Source organism: Equus caballus, chromosome 25 (assembly GCF_041296265.1).
Source record: "Equus caballus isolate H_3958 breed thoroughbred chromosome 25, TB-T2T, whole genome shotgun sequence".
Classification (NCBI taxonomy): Eukaryota; Metazoa; Chordata; class Mammalia; order Perissodactyla; family Equidae; genus Equus; species Equus caballus.
In genome coordinates this window covers 45,244,210-45,262,732 of record NC_091708.1, presented here as the reverse complement: position 1 = coordinate 45,262,732, position 18,523 = coordinate 45,244,210, and the positions used below count along the sequence as shown (strand labels likewise).

At 56.1% G+C, this 18,523-nt stretch overlaps 1 protein-coding gene across 3 annotated transcripts in view; it reads right to left on the bottom strand.

Moving 5' to 3' along the window:
• OLFM1 (olfactomedin 1) overlaps positions 1 to 18,523 on the bottom strand; it is a 39,662-nt gene that overhangs the window by 14,498 nt on the left and 6,641 nt on the right. Inside the window, exons 1-4 of one of the 3 annotated variants that reach the window (XM_003364081.5) lie at positions 11,096 to 11,386; positions 8,905 to 9,054; positions 3,555 to 3,710; positions 1,349 to 1,568 (exon numbers count right to left, since the gene is read on the bottom strand). In XM_003364081.5, coding sequence (XP_003364129.1) covers positions 1,349 to 1,568; positions 3,555 to 3,710; positions 8,905 to 9,054; positions 11,096 to 11,245 — 676 coding nt within the window. In that variant the 5' untranslated portion in view covers positions 11,246 to 11,386. Of the gene's footprint in view, positions 1 to 1,348; positions 1,569 to 1,749; positions 2,076 to 3,554; positions 3,711 to 8,904; positions 9,055 to 11,095; positions 11,387 to 18,523 lie in introns of those variants that run through there. The other 2 variants (XM_001917922.5, XM_070251846.1) reach the window with 2 other exon arrangements.

Here is an 18,523-nt window from a genome sequence, read left to right as displayed (position 1 = left end):
CGACCTAGATGCAGCAACCTTTTTAAATGAAAATCTTGGCTCACTCCGTTTCTCTGCCTTCTGAATACTCTCTCTCCTCCACCTGACTAACAGCACCAGGGGTTTAAAAAGCATTTGTTCTTTTGGGACGCTTTAAGTTTACCATAAGGTATTCGGAGTGTGCTCATGGGGGAGGGGATAAAAAGGAAATCAAATCAGAACATCAGATCAAACCTAAGGAAAACGTCACAAAACAAAATTACCCTAAAATTACCCTAAGTTACTCTGAAAAGTATACAATACGAAAACGAACATGCTTTGTGTTCAAAAAACTGTTGGTGAGGAAGGCTGGCTAATCTTCATTAAGAAAACCTAAAAATGGAATTGGGATTTAAAATGTACCATTTAAAAGTGGACTCAGAGACCAATACGTTAAGATTTGTTAAAGTAACTAACAGGAACATTGATAAGGTAAGTGGGTGTTCAGTGAAGAATAAGGACCCAGAGGGGTGGCCCACGTTGGGTCCGTCTTAGAAAACATGAACAGGAGCAGAGAGCTCATCAGCTCACAGGTGCCACTCCTTCCAGCTGTTAGAGGGGCTCCTTTACTTGCTGTGAATGGCAAACCTTCAACTGTGATGTGATTATATCTTATTTTCTTTTTTCTTCCAACTGTGCACGATTCATTATCTTGGGGAGCTTCATCAGCCCTTGTTCTCAACCTGGAGGGAATCTGAGATATACGTGTCCAGCCCTATTAAATTTGTGTCTTGGGGCCTGCCCGGTGGCCGACTGGTTAAGTTCGTGTGCTCCACTTCAGCGGCCCAGGGTTTTGCTGGTTCGGATCCTGGGCATGGACCTGGCACCACTCGTCAAGCCATCTGAGGCAGCATCCCACATAGCAGAACTAGAAGGACCTACAACTAGAATATACAACTATGCACTGGGGGGCTTTGGGGAGAGAGAAAAAAAAGATTGGCAACAGATGTTAGCTCGGGGCCAATCTTTAAAACAAGAACAAAATAAACCTCGTGTCTTAAAAACTCACCCCAACACACACACACACACTCATGTGCGCACACACACATTCTTCAGAAGGCATGTAACATCTAATATCATCCTGTTTCTTTCCAAATGTGCAACTCCATGGGCTCTGCAAGCCGGCCTTTGCACCGGATTGGACAATGCCGTAGGAGGGGGCCGCCTACACTCCTTGGCTCTGTCTCGAGGCAGCCCTACCCAGGCGCCTATGCAGCCATGGCCTCCCTGAAGCCAGGCGGGCGCTGTCCACTTCAGCACCATTCCCTAAGCCTGTGTGCGACGGGAGCCGGGCAGCCAGCGCCATGCCCCCGCAGGGTTCTGAGCCTACCTAGTTTTTGCATGCATGCACGGAGCCTTTCTTCAAGATTGGACACTCTGCTCTGAAGTTCATCGTAGTCATAGGCGCCAATTTCCTCTTGCAGCTCGTTAAGCACTGACGTCAGATTCTGCACCTCCTCTTTAAACTGCAATACCAATTTGGCATCGGCCTTGTACTCTTCCAACACAGGGATCAAAGGCCTAAGTTCATCCATTTTCGCTTTTATCGCCTGCAAGGTCAAAATAAGCTGGGTTCAGTGCGATGCGTGCAAAAACTCGTAACACCCTGCCTTGGCCTGGCTTCTCCCTAGGTGAGGGAAAATGTGCATACTCCCGCTTTATTTATGGATTTATTTATTCTGGTCCAAATGAGTTAGAAGAGTATATTAAACAGTCTCCAGAACACCAACATATTTGGGAAAGGTCTTTATTGTCAGTTTAGAATGCAACATCTTAAGGTTACATGCTTTAAATCACATACACAAAGTTTCTTTTTTTTTCTTTTTCAAAAAAATGCATTGACAAGGGTTCAAACTATTCATGAAATGCATCTACAGTCGCATGCAAAGGAGGATCCTGGTTGTATTCAAGGTTCCTTAGTGATATGGTGCTAACGATTGGAAAATAATAGTAAAAATGCATGGTGCAAAAAGCTCTCTGGCCCTCTTTCATGGGTACATGGGAGTGGACTGCTTCTTCAGTCACTGCAGCATTGAAAAAACTCTTTTAAGTTAGCCCTGCAAGCAAGAAAATGAAACACTGTTGAAGAGCTAGCTTACTAGCCTGCCTTAAACAGATATCCATTAGTAGACAGATATTTTCATGGTCACTCAGAAAAAAAAATCACACTTCAGTGCTCAAGTTAGCCCAAACAGACTGCTGGAACACTTACATAGATTCCTTCACAATTTCTGTTGAAATTTTTAATGCAATTAAAGCATGGTAAAAGGCAACAGATTGCATTTCTTCTCCTGGAGCCATCCTGCCCCAAAGTTTGGAACTGGGAAAGATGCCTGTGTGGACAATGCTTGCAAAGATGAGCTAGACCACGATTGTTAAACACACCCTCATCTTTAGAGGAATCTGAATCTACCAAAGAGAAGCGGGGGCTGGCCCTTCAAGGAGAGACACAAACTCTTTTTGGTCAGGCCAATCAAAATCTCTCTCCAAGATAATTCCTGATGACACGTCAGAAGCAAGGACGACCTGTCCACCTGCCTCCAGTGAGAGCCATAGGCTCATTTCCTCTCAACAGGATCAGGTCTGCAATTATTTTATTTATACTATAGATTTATAACTTCATTAGCTTGCCATTTCGTCTATATAATGCATCGCTTTAAAAAGCGAATTAGTTCTTGCTTCATGCAGGGAGCACATCAAAGGAAAACATTAGCATAAAAAGGATAGGAAGACAGAGCATCAGCAATTTCTAGTGAAGCGGGAATGTGTAATTTGACCTGCTCATTTATATCTGGGCCAGATTCCTAATTAACATGCATGTATACCTTAATTAAGGTGCATCCAATTTCTCAGTTTAATCATTTTGAAGCTGAGTAAACTATAGGTGTATATATACATATTTGTACATATGTATATATAATTTTAGGTCAAAAAAACTCGGGCTACCATGTCCAGAGTTACCCGGAGGAAAGGAACACTTACCAGGAAGTGAGAAAGATATTGGTGTCTCTCTCTTTCTTCCCCGCAAATCTACAGTGTGCCTCGTCACAGCTAAATTAGGTCAGATGTGAAAAATTGCCCTGAGTGATCCCTACTCAGGAATGGCTCTAATCAATTAGGCTAATCCTCGGCTAATGTAATTTACCTGCAGCAGCTGTGGAATGACAAGGACCAATCGTGTCGCTTCCCAGCTAATCTGCGACTTGGCTCGAGCAGCCAGGACCTGGGACCCCAGCCTCAGAAGCTAATGGGTGCTGAACACCGCTGCTCGAGTCTGTCCCTTTCCAGGGGGCTTTTGCCAAACTAGGGCGAGGGCAGGTTGCTGCTCCCTTTCCGGGGACAGCAGCTGTCTGCAAGGCAACGAACAGACCTTGCTGGGCTCCTTCTCCACCCCAAACTGCTACTTCTGGAGGCAAAGGGGAAGGAAAGCAGGAAGGGAAAACAAGCCCAGTGTCTCAGAGGAGGAGGAGGAGGAGGAGGAGGGGGAGGAGGAGGGGGAGGAGGAGGGGGAGGAGGGGGAGGAGGTAGATGCATACCTTGAACTGCCTGGCCAGGTGTTGCTTATGACTCTCCTCCACCTGCTTGAACTTGGACTCCAGTCCTTTCATTTGGTTCTCCATCTTCTCCACGTACTGCAAGTCTCTCTGAGTTCGCCTGTCCAGGACCTCTATGGATTGAGACATGTTTTGCACCTGTCAAAAAGGCAACAGGTTCAAGGAAGGAGCTGTGGCAGGCGCCCAATGACCTTGTTTGCCTCCTAATACGGGACAGTGACCTTCTCCACTCGCCAACACGCTGGGAACCAGCCGTGGCCCAGGCATTATTCACCAGCTAATCACCAGCATCAGGGGTTGTTCTGACCAAGAAGTCCCTGAACAGAGCAAACTGGTTTGGTAAACATTTCCTCTGCCATCTTCCCGGACATGTTCTTACGCCCAGGGGTGCAAATCAGGGGTGCAGGAGCCTCGAGCTCCTCACTGCTCAGAGCTCCAGGCATACGGCTTTGGGTCATTTTTTCTCTTTCTTTTTTGGGGGGGGGATTGTTTCTAGCCTCTTTACTCTGCAGGATGAAGTCGGTCAGGCAGGCACAAATATCAACCAAGATGAACAGCATGGCTGGGCTTCCCCTACCCCCAGCTACAGAGTCTCTTTCCCCCAGTCTCGCTGGGTGTCTTGCTGAGGAGGCTGATTGCGTAAGTGCAGAACGAGGGAACGAGGGCCGTACCCTCCCTGATTGCGCATCGAGCGTCCTCTCCCCCATCTCGCACGCCATCCATCACCCCCACAATATCATAGGGGGATGACTGCTCTGCAACCACGTCCATTCAGAACACAGAGTCGGAAATCAATCAGCCTGCAAATGAAGAATCGCTGTTTTACATCTTTATGGGCAGATCGGAATTGAGTCTCGCCTCAAGACGGAACTTTAATATTCAACAGGATTCCAGGGAGCTTGAAAGAAAAACACTTCTAGTGCAGCCCCCTGCCAGTGCATTTTATTTTCAGGAAACTGGCTCGCACTCTGTGCAAACGCTTTTGGGGCGGTGGGAGGGGAGGTGGAAGGAAGCTCAGGACTGCTGAAGGGGCGTTTGGGTCATTTCCTCAGAATCTAATCCAATTCCTGAGGAGGAAGATGCCTCCACAGCTGCAAATCTCCACGGCTGATTTTTTGCTGAATTAGACAATACTCTCCCTTTTAGGAACAAAATCATTTGGGTATGAGGCTTCGCTTTGCCTGGTCAGTGACAAGATGCTAGTGTGGTTTCCATTTCTTACAGTGCATCCTCCACCCTTCGGATAAAACAAAACAGAAGAGAGACAGCAACCAAGGGCTGCCCAGCAGGAGAAAGACCAACACTGCTCATCTCAGCGTTTAGAAAGGCCAGGACTTCATGGCTTCTTGTCTGAAAGTAACAGACACGAATTCAGTTTACAACTTCAGGCTTGTGACAGGCCGGCCCAGTGGTGCAGTGATTGAGTTTGCGCACTCTGCTTCAGCGGCCCGGGGTTCACAGGTTCAGATCCCAGGTGTGGACGTACACTGCTCATCAAGCCATGCTGTGGCAGTGACCCACATACAAAATAGAAGAGGATTGGCACAGATGTTAGCTCAGGGCCACTCTTCCTCACCAAAAAACCCGAAAAACCTCATGCTTGTGAAATATAATATGTGGGTGACTTTGACTCTCTCTGAGCCTTTCTCTTTAGACATTTTGTGGGAAACTGAAATATATTTGCTCTCTCACCTACGTCTCCCTGTTTCCCCTCATCTGTCTTATTCCGTCACTTTGAATTACTACTGCTCTTCTCTGAGAAATGTTATGATGTTTGGCTCCCTTCATCCTTCAAGGCCCAGCCCAAATGCCACCTCCTCCAGGGAGGCTTCCACGATGAGCAAAGCCGGAAGTGGCTGCACACTCCTTGGAAACAGCATCACCTTGTTAACACAATGCCTGCACAGCAGTAACCCACACAGCTGTCTCAACCACCTTGTTGGACTGGTGACTCATGGAGGAAGGGGACTGGGCCTTCACACCTGTCACCCCAGCACCTATGCACAGGAGTGCTCCCTGCAGCCGTATGGTTGGGAGGAGGGAACGCAAGGGGCAGCTGCCGTCACGACCCCTGCCCCCTCCCCTCCTGAGAGGACCCTTCCTCTCGTGAGGGCAAAATCCAGGAAAGCTGGGGCCACAACGTGCTGAGCAGGAGCTGCTGGGCCGACACCGGCTCTGGTCTCGCACTTCTCACAGGGGACCACACGCGGCACCACGGGCTGGTCACCGGCCAGAGGAGGGACGCTTTCAACAAATTTTAAATGTGATTAAATTTTAAATTTAGAGAACAAATTTGAAAGATGCCGAACTACTCAGCTGCCTTAAAGGGAAACAGACTGTCCGACAGTCTTTCCCGCCCAGAAGGGACGCCTCCTTCTCTGGCCAATCACAGAGCAGATAACGGGCGGGAGGAAGCCGCGCTCGCTCTGCCGGATCTCCTCACCCTCAGAAGATGGCGGTCTGGCCACTCTCTCACCTGCAGGATGCGTCCCTGAGAAGCCAAGTGAGGCGCCACGGTCACACGGCTGCTGACTGACATAGTCTACCCCGCGCCGCGCCCCGGGTGGAGCAGGTGCTGAGAACGGGGAGGGGCAGACACCGCTGGCCTCCAGGGAGTGACCACTTGCTAACATTGATGCAACATTTGCAACGCTCCAGGCACTGTGCTGAGCCCGTCATTTATCTATCTCATTCCATCTTTCCAAAACCCAGGGAGGTAAACGCTATTTCAAGTCCTATTTTACACATGAGACGGAGGCTCAGAGAAGTTAAGCAACTTATCTACCGTCACACATGAGTCAAGGCTCAGACTGACTCCAAAGACCACACTTTCAAACTCGCGGGGGTGCGCATCTCCAAAGAGAACAGAGCTCCCGGTCCCCGCCTGCCTTTTGCATCTGTGGGTCTCCAGCGGTCCTCAACCCTGTGCAGCTGCCAGGCCCCTCCCAAGGACTCTGGGCCAGTTAAACTCAGAGCCTCTGGGCACAGGACCCACGGCTCCACCTTCGGAAGATCTGAACGTGAAGCCAGGCTGGAGAGTCACGGAACTACACGGGATGCGCTCCCCTGGGCCCCCAGCCCCATGACAGAACTCGGAACCACACACGAGGCAGGGAGGCCCTCTTCGCGACAAACAGCTTCTGCCCCCTGAAAACTGTGCCCTCGAGGGTCTAGAACAGGGCTCAGTGTTAAGCAGTAACGCTGTGGCACAGAAGGGCAGAACGGAGAGCCCCAAGGCCTGTGTTCCCAGGGGCCCAGAGAACTTTCTGGAACCCATTTCCAGCTTTCTGTCACCCACCAGGCACCTCCTCCCAAGAGCGTGGGTGGGGGTCCTGCCCTCCAGCCCCCCTCCCAGGCCCCTGGAGCTGCAGTCCCTCCTCTTTAATTCGAATAATTAAAGGCCCATCAGGCTTTAGTCTAGTCTGCTGTTAACAAATGTTTGTGGGATCTGTTAAATGCAATTCACTTTAATGCTTCTTAAATGATTTCCTGGGGTGGCTAAGGATGGGGGGAGGAGCACGCTGTCCCTTACAGGGGAGAAGGCTTGGGGACCAGCCCTCGCTCTGCACTCCCCCAGTCCTTCTTCTCGCCAAGGAACAAGGGTCCCTCCACAGGTCCTCCCAGACGGGCAGAGCTGGGGGCACCCCAGCGATCTCCCACCCACCTCTCCCCTGACAGGCCGGGAAACTGAGTCCAGGAAAGGGACCCGCCCTGCCCGCAGTCGTGGGAGGCTTCTGGTCAAGCTGAGCTCCAACTGAAGAATCCTGTCCTGCCGAGGGGCTCCATGACCCTCCCGAGTGGCGAGGGCAGCCCCCCGAGCGAGCAGAGCGGCCATCCTCAGGCACGACGCCCCATCCACGATTGCCTCCTCCCATCCTCCTCGACTCATGGAGACTCGTGGCTTTACTAGGGGTGTGTGTGTGTGTGCATATATTTATATGGTGTGTGTGTATATGCGTGTGTTTGTGCATGGAGTGTGCATGTTTGTGTGTGGTGCATACCTGGTGTGTATGTGTCTGTGTGTGATCTCTGTGTGTGGTGTGTATGTGTGTATTTGCGGTATGTGTGTGGTGTCAATGTGTGCGTGTGGTGTGTGTATGTGTATTTGGTATGTATGTGGCGTGTGTGTATGTGTACGTGTGTATTTGTATGTGGTGTGTATGTGGCGTGTGTGTATGTGTACGTGTGTATTTGTATGTGGTGTGCATGTGGCATGTGTGTATGTGTATGCGTGTACTTGTATGCAGTGTGTGTGTATATGTATGTGTGTATTTGTGGTGTGTGATGTGTATGTGGTGTGTGTGTATGGGTGCATGGTGTGTATGTGACTGTCTGTGTATGTGGTATGTGTTTGTGTGTGGGGTGTGTGTGTGTGTTTGTTCTGTCTGTGTGTACATGTGTGCAGTGTGACCTCAATTTCAGGTGTGAGGGGTCCCCATGTAGAATGCCCTCTGTCCTCGGGGGAGGGTGGTGAATGGACCAGAAGGGCCGCCTGTTTCTCTTTCGGCCCCCAGGATCTCCCAGGGGCCCCGACACTCAGGTCGTTGGAGAATCCAGGGGTCTGGGGGGGACATTTCCGGGAGGCAGTTGGCTGCATCCATCAGGAGCGGCAGCCTCTGTGGGGGGCAGAGGACGCCAGGCCAGTGGGCAGGCAGCCCTGTGGTTTGAGGGCTGTCTCTCTGCAAAGCAGCTGTGGGCTTGGGGTAAGTCAGGCCACCTCTGGACCCAGATTCCCACTTCTCGAAATGGAGAAAAATCTCACTCGCTTCGTGTGCCTCTTTGAAGAGTAAGTGAAATAAGGGATTCAAAATGTGTACCCAACTGCTGTTCCCAGGTGGTTCCGAGGTAACAACTGAATCTGCTTTTGTCCCAGGGAGGCATCTGCGGTGGGAAACAACCGCTCAAAGGCGGGGAACAGATCCCATCACCTAAGCTTCCCAAGCAGGTCTCGCTGGCTCCCAGGGCACTCTCCCAGGCAGCTGCTGGGGGCGGCTCTGAGCCTCGGGGCTCCAGACCACAGGCGCTGCCTGGAGAGACAGCAAAGCGGGAGAGGGCCCTGGACCCCGTCCTCAGTGCCCACATGGCTCCCCAGTGGAGCCTGCAGTGACCAGAAGGGTCTATTCCTCTCCTCCTGGGCCATGCCTGAGGAGTCTCCATCTAGCCATTCATGGATTCATTCATTCACAAATATTCTGAGCGAGGACACGTCCAGAAAGAGTGAGGCCTTGGAGCTGGGACCAGCCTGCAGGCTAGCCCAGCCTTGTGGCTGGTGTGGGCATGCACATGCACATGCAAGGACGCCCACACGCGCACACACCCTGCGCAGACTCACCTTCTCCAGGAGCTGCCTCAGCTGTTTCGTGCGGGCATCCCGAGAACACATGGTCTGCTGGGGGGCGACCACTGTGCAGATGCACCTGCCCTCGCTGTCCTGGGCAGAGCTGTACACCTGCCAGCTCTCCTCAGGGTTGGTGGGCAACACCTGGGGGGGGGGCGGGGGGGGGCGAGGGGGAGGGAGGGAGAGAAAGGGAGATCATAAGGTAGTGTACCAGGGGCAACCAGCAGGGGAGATGGTCCACCTCCAACCCCGGGGGAAAGGCGGAAAGAAATGGTCCAAAGACAAGTTCTGACCGCAGTGAGGGAGAGGGGACCCTAGGAACAAAGAGACAGTCTCCCATCAGGGTCCCCAGGACTGGAAAGGAGTCAAACAGTCACAACTCTTCACATTTTACTTTTAAATTCAAGGGATTTTTAAGCAAAAGGAATGCTTGGGGTTTTGGCATCTGACCAATTTGCTACTTTAGGCAGAAGGAAGGGGTGGCCGGAGGCAGGGAAGCAAGCGGCCGGCTGACTCACGGTGGGCATGTAATTCAGAAATGAGATCTCCTCCGCGTAAGGCAGGCAGGGGTGGCTGGCGCAGCCTCGCTCTGCCACTCCCTGCCGCCAGGAGACCCGGCACCCGTGGAAATAGCCGGGAGCCAGCAGCCTATGAGCCCAGAGCTGCGGTGACCCCGAGCTCCAGCCATCTTCCTGCTGGCAGCCCAGCGAAGACGGCCCCAGAGAACACTGGGCTGCCAACTCTGCACAGGCTGCCACCCACAAGCCATTTGGTGGATGTCACCAAGTTGCCAGTGATGTTGTGCAGGGGTCACACCCAACCTCAGACCTGAGGTGTGCCCAGGGACCACCAAGAAACCAAAGCTGCACATGGCTGGTGACATGGTGACAAGGCTGGTGTCACCTTGCAGCCCAGCTCAGGTGATCCTGACCACCAGGTACACAGGGTGGACACTGCCATCCAAAACCACTCTCTGAACACAGATCCTTGCCCTGCCCTGCCGCCCTCCGCCTGCCCAGCGGCCTCAGGTCACCTCGCTGCTATTTTTAGCCTGGGGATGGGGAGGAGAAGAGGGTGGGAGAATCTATAGTAGGGATACATTTCATTTCATTCATTTCCAGCCCCAGAAGCCAAGGGCCCAGAGACAGGAACAGAGTCATTATGAAGGAAACACTGTGCATGCAATTCTGGAAACAGCAGGTGAGGTGAACGTGAGAACGCGCTAAGGAGGGGTCACACAGAGACCTCCTCCCAGAGCACTGCGCCCTTGGCAGCCAAAAGGGAGCCGGCAGGAGACTCGTGTCCTTCACCTCTCCTTTTAGCTTAGAGGGAGCCGGGCCTGGGCGACCCCCTTCCTCCGCTCACGCCTGGCCTGTCGCTCATGGGTGGTTCCGGCTCAGCCTCGGCTCCAGCCACCATCGAAGTCAGCCCTGCCCAGAAGCGACCCTGGCCACTCGCCCCCTCCCCCAAGGCATCGAAAGAAGAGGAGAAACGATTTGAGAGGCTGGGCGGGAGGGGTGCGCAGAAGGCAAGGGGGCAAGCTCCGCCGCAAGTGGCTCCTGGGGGGCCCCGCCCTGGCCCCCACGGCACTCTCCTCCGCGGGAGCCCAATGACCTCCGTATGGGGATGCGGAGGGAAAGGCGCCTTGGGACTTGGGAACGCGCAGGCTGGCGAGGGCACGAGCTCCCGAGCCCGCCGCCCGGCGGGGCCCCACTCCGGGGCCGGGTCCAGTCCGGCTTTTACAAAGTAGGGCGGGCTTCGCTCAGAGCCCTGGCTGGACGAGGCAGACCGGGATGGAGCGGCGGCGTCTCCACCCCTCACTTGCGGAGTGACCTTGGACAAATCCCCAAGTCCCGCGCCTCAGCCTCCTAACGTTATCAGTGAGAGACGACTGAGTTGAATGAAGACTCCGAACCTCTGAGCCCGAGCAGGCTACCCCCGCCCCACGAGCGGACCAGGCAAAGGAAGGAATCGTTGCCGGGGAACCGCGGCGGGAGGAGTGGCCGGGGCTGGGGGCGTGGGGAGCAGGGTCACCCCGCAGCGCAGAAGAGACGCCTCGGGACCCCCTGCGTGCGCCCTTGCCCCTGCGCCCTGCGCCCCGCGCGGCGCCCGCCCAGCCCTGGGTTGGAGGTCGGGGAGGGGGCGGGAGGAGAGCCCCCCGAAGGCGGGCAGCGGGCGCACTTACGCCGGTGCTGCGGTCGAGCGTCCCGCCGCTGGCCGCCGAGAGCTTGGTGGTGTTGAGGCCCACCAGCGAGGGCAGCGTCTGGGACATCCAGTTGGTGATCATGGCCATGGTGCTCAGCACAACCCCGATCTTGAGCAGCGGCACCGACATCGCGCCTCAAGTCGCCGCCTGCACCGGCGCCGCGCCGGCGCCGGCTCCGCGCCCCGGGCAGCCTTCAGGCGGCGGGCACCGCGGCGGGCAGGGGCGCCCGGCCGTGTCCCCGCGCCCCCTCTGCCCGCCACCGCCCGCCCGCCGCCGCCGCCGCCGCCCCGCGCGCCCCGGCCATGGCTGCGCCGCCCCTGGGCGCCAGAGAGAGTGGCCGCCGGCGGCCGCTGCCCGCCCCGCCGCTGCCGGGTGCCTGGTGCCGCCGCGTCCCTCTGCGCTCCGCCGCCGGGAAGGGCCGCCCGGCTCTGGCTCTGAGCGCGCCGCGGGCTGCGCGCGGGGGCCGCGGCCGGGAGGCGGGGACACGGCCGGGCGGCGGCCGACGCAATCTGCCCAGGAAATGGGTGGATTTTTCCTCTCCGCTCTGGCTCCCCGCCGCCCCCTGGCTGCTGGCAGCGAGGTCTGCAAACCCCCGTCACTGAGGAGCTGGAATGGGGTGACCCGGGAGGAAAGACGAACCACGGTGCCCCAAGTCATAAAAGTCCCCTCAAGGCAGGGCGGCGGCCTTAGATGCACGGATGGGCCGCTGCCCTCCCACCCTCACGGTGGACAGGGCTGAGCGAGGCCCAGGAACCCCTCTGAGACACCCCCTCCCAGGGCCCTCTGCACCCTGACTGCTGGGGACCTACTGCGTGGTCACTCCAGGCTCCCCATCAGCCTGGGCCGCTGCCTGAAACCCAAGCGGAAGGGCGAGCTCCTGGCCAGCTGGAAAGCAGCCCCTGGATGGCCGGGGTCTCCAGCCCAGCACGTGGAGAGGGGAAGGGGTGTAAGAGGAAAGCCCCTCCTGGGAGAGCGGCAGCCAGGTGCTCTGGGGCCTTTGGGAGGACGGGAGTCTCCTGGCAGCTGCAGCACTGCCAGCGAGGGCTCCTGGGTGTGGGTGTGAGGGTGGGCACGCAAGCTGGCACCAGGAGAGTGCACTCAGGGCAGGAGCTGGTGTAGGGTTGAGGCTCAGGCGTGGGCGGGGAGCTGCAGGGACCCCACCACGAGAAGTGGGGTGTGGGTGGAACCTGGGGTCTGTGGTTGGGGGCAGGGGTGGGTGTCCTCACCGGCTCCCCATGTCCCTGTGTGGGGGGACTGGAGTACTGGTGCCGAGGCAGAGGGGCAGGGCAGCCTGCCACAGCCCCCAGCCGTCTGCAGCATCAGCACCAGGACATGTGCAAGTCTGCTGAGAAGCCAGGCCTGACGCGGTCAAACACCTTAATAGGGCTTGAGAATGTGCACGAGATGAAAGACGCGTCCTCCAGGCCTCCATCTAGCCTTCTCAGTCGTTTGGGAAGGAAGGAATCATCTAGATCACTCACCATACTTTTCTGCCTGGGTGAGAATTAATCTCCTTTCCTGCATGGAGATTGAAAGACCGGCACTGGGAGGAAGGAGCTGGCCTTCCTGGCGGCCGCCTAAGATGGACACCACCTTCTTAGGGCTTCCCTCTCTCTCTGCTCCGTCCCCAATTGTAGAGGGGACTCAGTGACAGCCAGGATGGTCCTGGCCCGAGTGTTGGGGTGAGACCCACGGGCTGAAGGGGTGCCTCGGATTGCTGTCCTGATTCATACAAGGATCTGTGGCAGCACCTGGGTTGGCTGCAGCGAATGCCAACAGTTGGGGCAGGCCGCCATCTCCCAGTGCCAGCCGGTACTGCAGGCTCTGCTCCAACCGCCGGAATCCGCCGCACTAAGGCACACCCGCTGGGTGCCGGAGGAGCAGCCACCAGGACCTGCCTCCATTCTCTTTCAACACATATTGGACACAGATGCAGCGCCACAAGCCTCGCCCGCCCAAATCACTCGCACCCGCTTCCCACTGCAGAGGGACAAGGACCACTTATGTTCCTGGGATAACTTCAAATCCCACCCAATCCAATCTACAGAACTGCCACCACCCATCTCATAAGCGGCAGATTATCACCCACTGAGCACAAGATGTGGGGCACGGCGTGCTGCAGACCCCGGACCGAAACCAAGCACGGATGCAGTGCACTGTGGGCCACAGGACAGAAGCAACACTGTGACCAGGGCAGCAGCTTCTGGGCCACTTGCCACAGCCGGGCACCCTGCGTGAACAAAACTGCCCCACAACCCACCGAGTGGACACCGTGACCAGTGAGGCATCTTAGCGTGCATGCTCCACGGGCAGACTCTGGAGCCAGGCAGCTTGGGTTCGAGTCCTGGCTCTGCCACTTACTGGCTGTGAGACACTGACCAAGGAGGTAATTAGCCCTTCTGTGCCTCGGTTTCCCCATCTGTAAAGTAGGCGTAATAACAGTAGCCTTCCTCTCCCTGGCATGTCGTGAGGACGAAGTGAGCTACTGCAGGGGCAGGCTTGGCGTCCCATAAGAGTGCCAGTCCTTGTCCGAAGGCCAAACTTGCTCAGAGGGGACACTGGTGAGAACACCAGAGGCAGAGCTGGGCCTCATGCCCCCAGAGACCTTTGCCACCTCTCTCTCTTTTTTTTTTTTTGAGGAAGATTAGCCCTGAGCTAACATCTGCCGCCAATCCTCCTCTTTTTGCTGAGGAAGACTGGCCCTGAGCTAACATCCGTGCCCATCTTCCTCTACTTTGTATGTGGGACGCCTACCACAGCATGGCTTGCCAAGCGGTGCCATGTCCGCACCCAGGATCTGAACCGGCGAACCCCAGGCTGCCGAAGCGGAACGTGCGCACTTAACTGCTGCACCAACAGGCTGGCCCCTGCCACCTCTCTTAAGAGCTGCTTTTGGCTGAAGACCATCCGCAAGAGATGCTGCTGATATAGACAGGTGTGGAGGAGGTATTGTTGGACGGAAACCACTGCCTGCACCCAGAGCCACATTCTAGGAAGGTGAAGCCCACATGGACAGATACAAAGAATAAAAAAAGAACGAACAAATCTCCTGTTTGGAGAACTTCTGATTGGGTTCCACGTCAATAAGTTCCCGCAAGGATTTACAATTGGTGCTCTAAATTTGAAGACTGCCAACTTGGCTGGGCTTCTCGACGGAGGAAATGAAATCCAGGTGGCTTTCCACCATAAGAACAGTGCTGCTCCCAAGGACTGTTGGAGGCGAGACGCCCTGGGGACTGATAACTGCCTTCAGTTCCACTGGCCCAGGGACTCTCTCCGACCCTCGAGGGGACAGGCAATTAGGGCCAGCCTGGAGATTTGAAACCCCCTATCTTATTTCTCCTGAGCTAGCAGTTGCGTTGGGGAGCTGAAAGGGTTTCCAGCACCCCCTAAGGCATAGCCGAGGAGTGGTCTTTTAAAAATGCGGCTGTGGGTTACTCACACTGGGCTTGCCAAACGAGGACCGCACCTTGGAATTCCTGCAGCTTTCTGGGCACTAAGCTGACCCGGGAGGCCAAAGCACGGAGAGCGATGGGAGGAGAGGCTGACTCACACCCACTCCGGTGCCTTCAAATCCGAGTCATCATCTCTGCATTTCTTGTCTGTGTTTATAGAGAACTGAACAGATGCATTGTTCTCACTGCGCCCTCCCAGATGGAGTGTGTGGACAGGACAGGGGTGCGCAGTGGCTACAGCCCTGCTCCCCACCCAACCGGGAGCCTGCACCCGAGCTGCTCTCACCTGCACCTGAGCTGCCCTCACCTGCACCCCTGCTGCTCTCGCCTGCACCCCTGCTGCTCTCACCTGCACCCCTGCTGGTCTCGCCTGCACCCCTGCTGCTCTCACCTGCACCTGAGCTGCCCGCACCTGCACCCCTGCTACTCTCACTTGCACCTGTGCTACTGCAACCTGCACCCCTGCTGCCCTCACCTGCACCTGAGCTGCGGGAACCTGCGGGACCCATGCTGCTGTAATCTACACCTGTGTTGTCACTCCAGCCTGCACCCCTGCTGCTGTAACCAGATGAGAGGTTCAAGGTAGGTCACTTCCACCTCATCTCATCCCAAACCAAAGTCCTCTCCAGGTCTGAAACCTGCGATGCAGCAGGAGAAGTCACTGCTTTTAGCGCATGTGCCGGGGCCATCTGAGAAGGCTTGAGCAAGTGTAATTTGACCCGGAAGGCCACACAGCAGTTCCACGAGCAATCTACGGAGTGTTGGAGAAGGAAGGCGTTTGGATGACAGGATCCGCGGCGTCGGCCAACACCATGTGTTCCCAAGGAGGAATTTGAACCCCAATTTCCACACGCCTTCCCTTGAAGCAAGGGTTCGCTTATATTAGCAACTCTGAATAACCATCATGACACCACTGAGCAGGTGCTGTGCCCCAGACACCCTCGAACTAAGTGCCTGCCGTCCCTTCCTCCTTACGATGCCTGTGAGCCGTGCTAACACCAGCTCCTCTTTGCAGAGGAGAACTTGCAGGCTGAGGAAGACAGCGCTACCTGTCCAAGGTCCTGTGTGAGCCAGCTGTTCCCAGGGCCAAGCTCAAAACTGTGGCCCCCCTCTGCCTTCCAGATGTCGTGCCGTGTCAGTGTGTTCAGGCTGCTATAATGAAATAGCACCAGCCGGGTGGCTTATAAACAACGGAAACTTATGCTCACAGTTCTGGAGGCTGGAAGACCGAGACGAAGGCACCGGGAGGGTTGGGTTCTGGGGAGGGCCCACTTCCTGGTTCATAGCTGGCGCCTTCTCACTGTGTCCTCACCCGGTGGAAGGGGCTGGGAGCTCTCCGGAGCCTCCTTATAAGGCACTAATCCCACTCACGAGGGCAGAGCACCTCCCAAAGGCCTGCCTCCTAATGCCATCGTCTTTGAGAGTTAGGATTTCGTCAGATGAAGGGCGGGGGCACCAACGCTCAAACCACAGCACACGGCCACTGTGAAAGCTCACAAGCCCCAGGAGCAGCGTGATCCACGGGGCCACAGACGCCCGCCACATGCACAATTCCACGGTGCATGGTGGCCCACCAGAGACATTTCTGCCTGAGCATTCCTAGGCCCTCGTGGGCTGAGCCCATGGGAAGGCTGTGAGGCCACGCCCCCTGCACGATTCCTGGTCCAGGCCTACAGTGCTGGGCCACCTGTTGGGACGTGTCAAAAGGGCCGGGTGTCGGTGCTCACCCTGGTGCTTGCCCCTGGTGGGCTCTGCGCAAATTCACTTGCACACGTGAAAACAGGAAGGCTCACACCCACAGCCCCGGGGCTCGTGGCTCTCAAAATGACATTACCTTAGGTGAAACCATCCTCCTGCCTGTGACCTTGTAATTCTCATAGGGGACAGGCTCGTGTGGGGGCTGGAGCATCACTGAGGGAAGCCCCACAACAGCTGTGCAAGGAGGGCACATCTGAGCGAGTGCATTCCACAGGTAGAAAACCGAGGTCCACGGGCTGAGGACCTGCCGGGGTCCGGGCCAGTCCCCGTGCTCCTTGGCAAAGAGACACCCCAAAGGACACAGCTTGGGTGCCCTTTTGCTGTTTAAAAATATGTGTATTTTCCTTAAGCTATTTGCACATAGCTGGAGGGGGGCAGGGAGAGGAAGGGAAGAAAGAGGCGGAAGAGAAAGTGAGGGGGAGGAGAGAGGAGGGGCCCACACGGAGCCACTGTGCTCCTTGCACCCCGCAGGCACCCTTCCCATTCACCCGCTCTGCTGGCGGAAGCATGTTCTTGGGAAAGGACCTGGTCTCGAGCTGGGCACCTTGGGAGGAGCCCAGGGGTCTCCTGAACCCTCTCTCCCAGCAGCCACGGAGGACCACCATGGGCAGTCCAAGCAATGTCCCCTTCATTCCAGCCCCTCTGCGGCCTCTGGGTTATACTCCAGAGGACAGCGGTGGACGGCGTTATTTCTCCTCATGCCCTTCCCATAAGAAGATTTCCTCCCGGCCTATCCCCATGTGCCTTGTAGCGCCTCCCTTAGACAGAGGGTCCCCTGCCACTACCGATGTCGGGCTTGGCTGTATGGGCTGATATTCTGGCCAGGGGAAGGTGAGGGACAGCTGCGTCCCCTGAGCAGAAGCCATCAGAGCCAGCCGTGCACATGTCTGCAGCGCTCCTGTCCCCGCCTCTGCCATGAGGAAAGCGCGATCAGAGAGACACAGGGACCAGAGCCTCACCAGCCACCGTGGCAGCTTGTGCCACGAAATGCACCACTGTCCTTGGGAGCCACTGCCATGTGGGGTTTGTTGCTAATCCAAGCACTGACCTTCCACCTTCCGCTCAGGTTCAAGCTCCTTCTCTGGTGTCGGGACTTATGGTCTTTATTCAAAATCCCCCCAGACAGGGGCGCTGCTTCCACAAGGGAGGGCACTGGGCTGACCCACAGCTCTCACGGGACTGCTTTTCCCACCGAACCCCGATGCACCCCGTTTCCAGCCCTCAGTCCTGGGTCGTTGTCCGTCCAGTGAGCTGGCGGTCTGCGGCCCACCCTGGCCCTCCTCCCACACCCTCTGCTCCCACTCTGGAAAGTTCCATGCTGCTTTCATAAACGTTGCCTCAGACTGGCTCACGTCCAGACCGTGGGAGGCCACAGCTCCACAGCTGCTCAGCAGAAATGGGGTCTGGTTCTGGGAGTGGCACCGTGAAGAGCACGGACGAGATAATTCGGCAGGCACATGCCCTCTGGGCTGAGCTTGTGGTTTCGGGGGCCCCACAAATGTTACCGATCCCTACTTTCCAGGCAAGGGAACGCTCCATGATGCATGAGAAGGACAGTCTGGTTTCTGTTGAAGAAGTAATTGATCTTGACATGAATTAATTGATCCTGACATGAATTAGACGGTGATGTTATTATAAAAACATCTAAGAGTCAACTCCAAGGTCCGGCTGATGTGCAGGAAACACCCCAGAAGGCAGCATCTGCTCAGAGCAGAGGACTTCGTGCTGCCAGATCCTAGACACTGAGTTCCTTCCAGCCAGAGCGCACACGGCTCCCACAGGTGGCCACGCCCCCAGAGCGCACGCTCCGCCCTCAGCACCATGGCCACCTTCACCAACCCACGAGGACCCTCCCTCTGCTTGCTGAGCCCGGACTTGGCCTCAGAAACCTTCTCCACCACCTCTGCCAACAGTTGGTGTTGTCTCTGGAGAAACTCCCCACTTTATACCACCCCTCCAATGCTGCTTGTGGAGCAACTCAAAGTCCTCTTCCCAGCTGCCACTCACACCTGGTCCTGCCTGTGTGCCACCAGGACGAGACTCGGAGGCTGGGCTGCCCGGGGAGTGGGAGCGTGTGGGAGCCTTGGGCACAGGGACTCACATATCTGAGAGCAGAATTGTTTCCAAACGGCGGGCTCGGTTTCTTTGAGTCCTGCTATGCGGTCACATTTACAACCAACACCCTGGGTGTTAG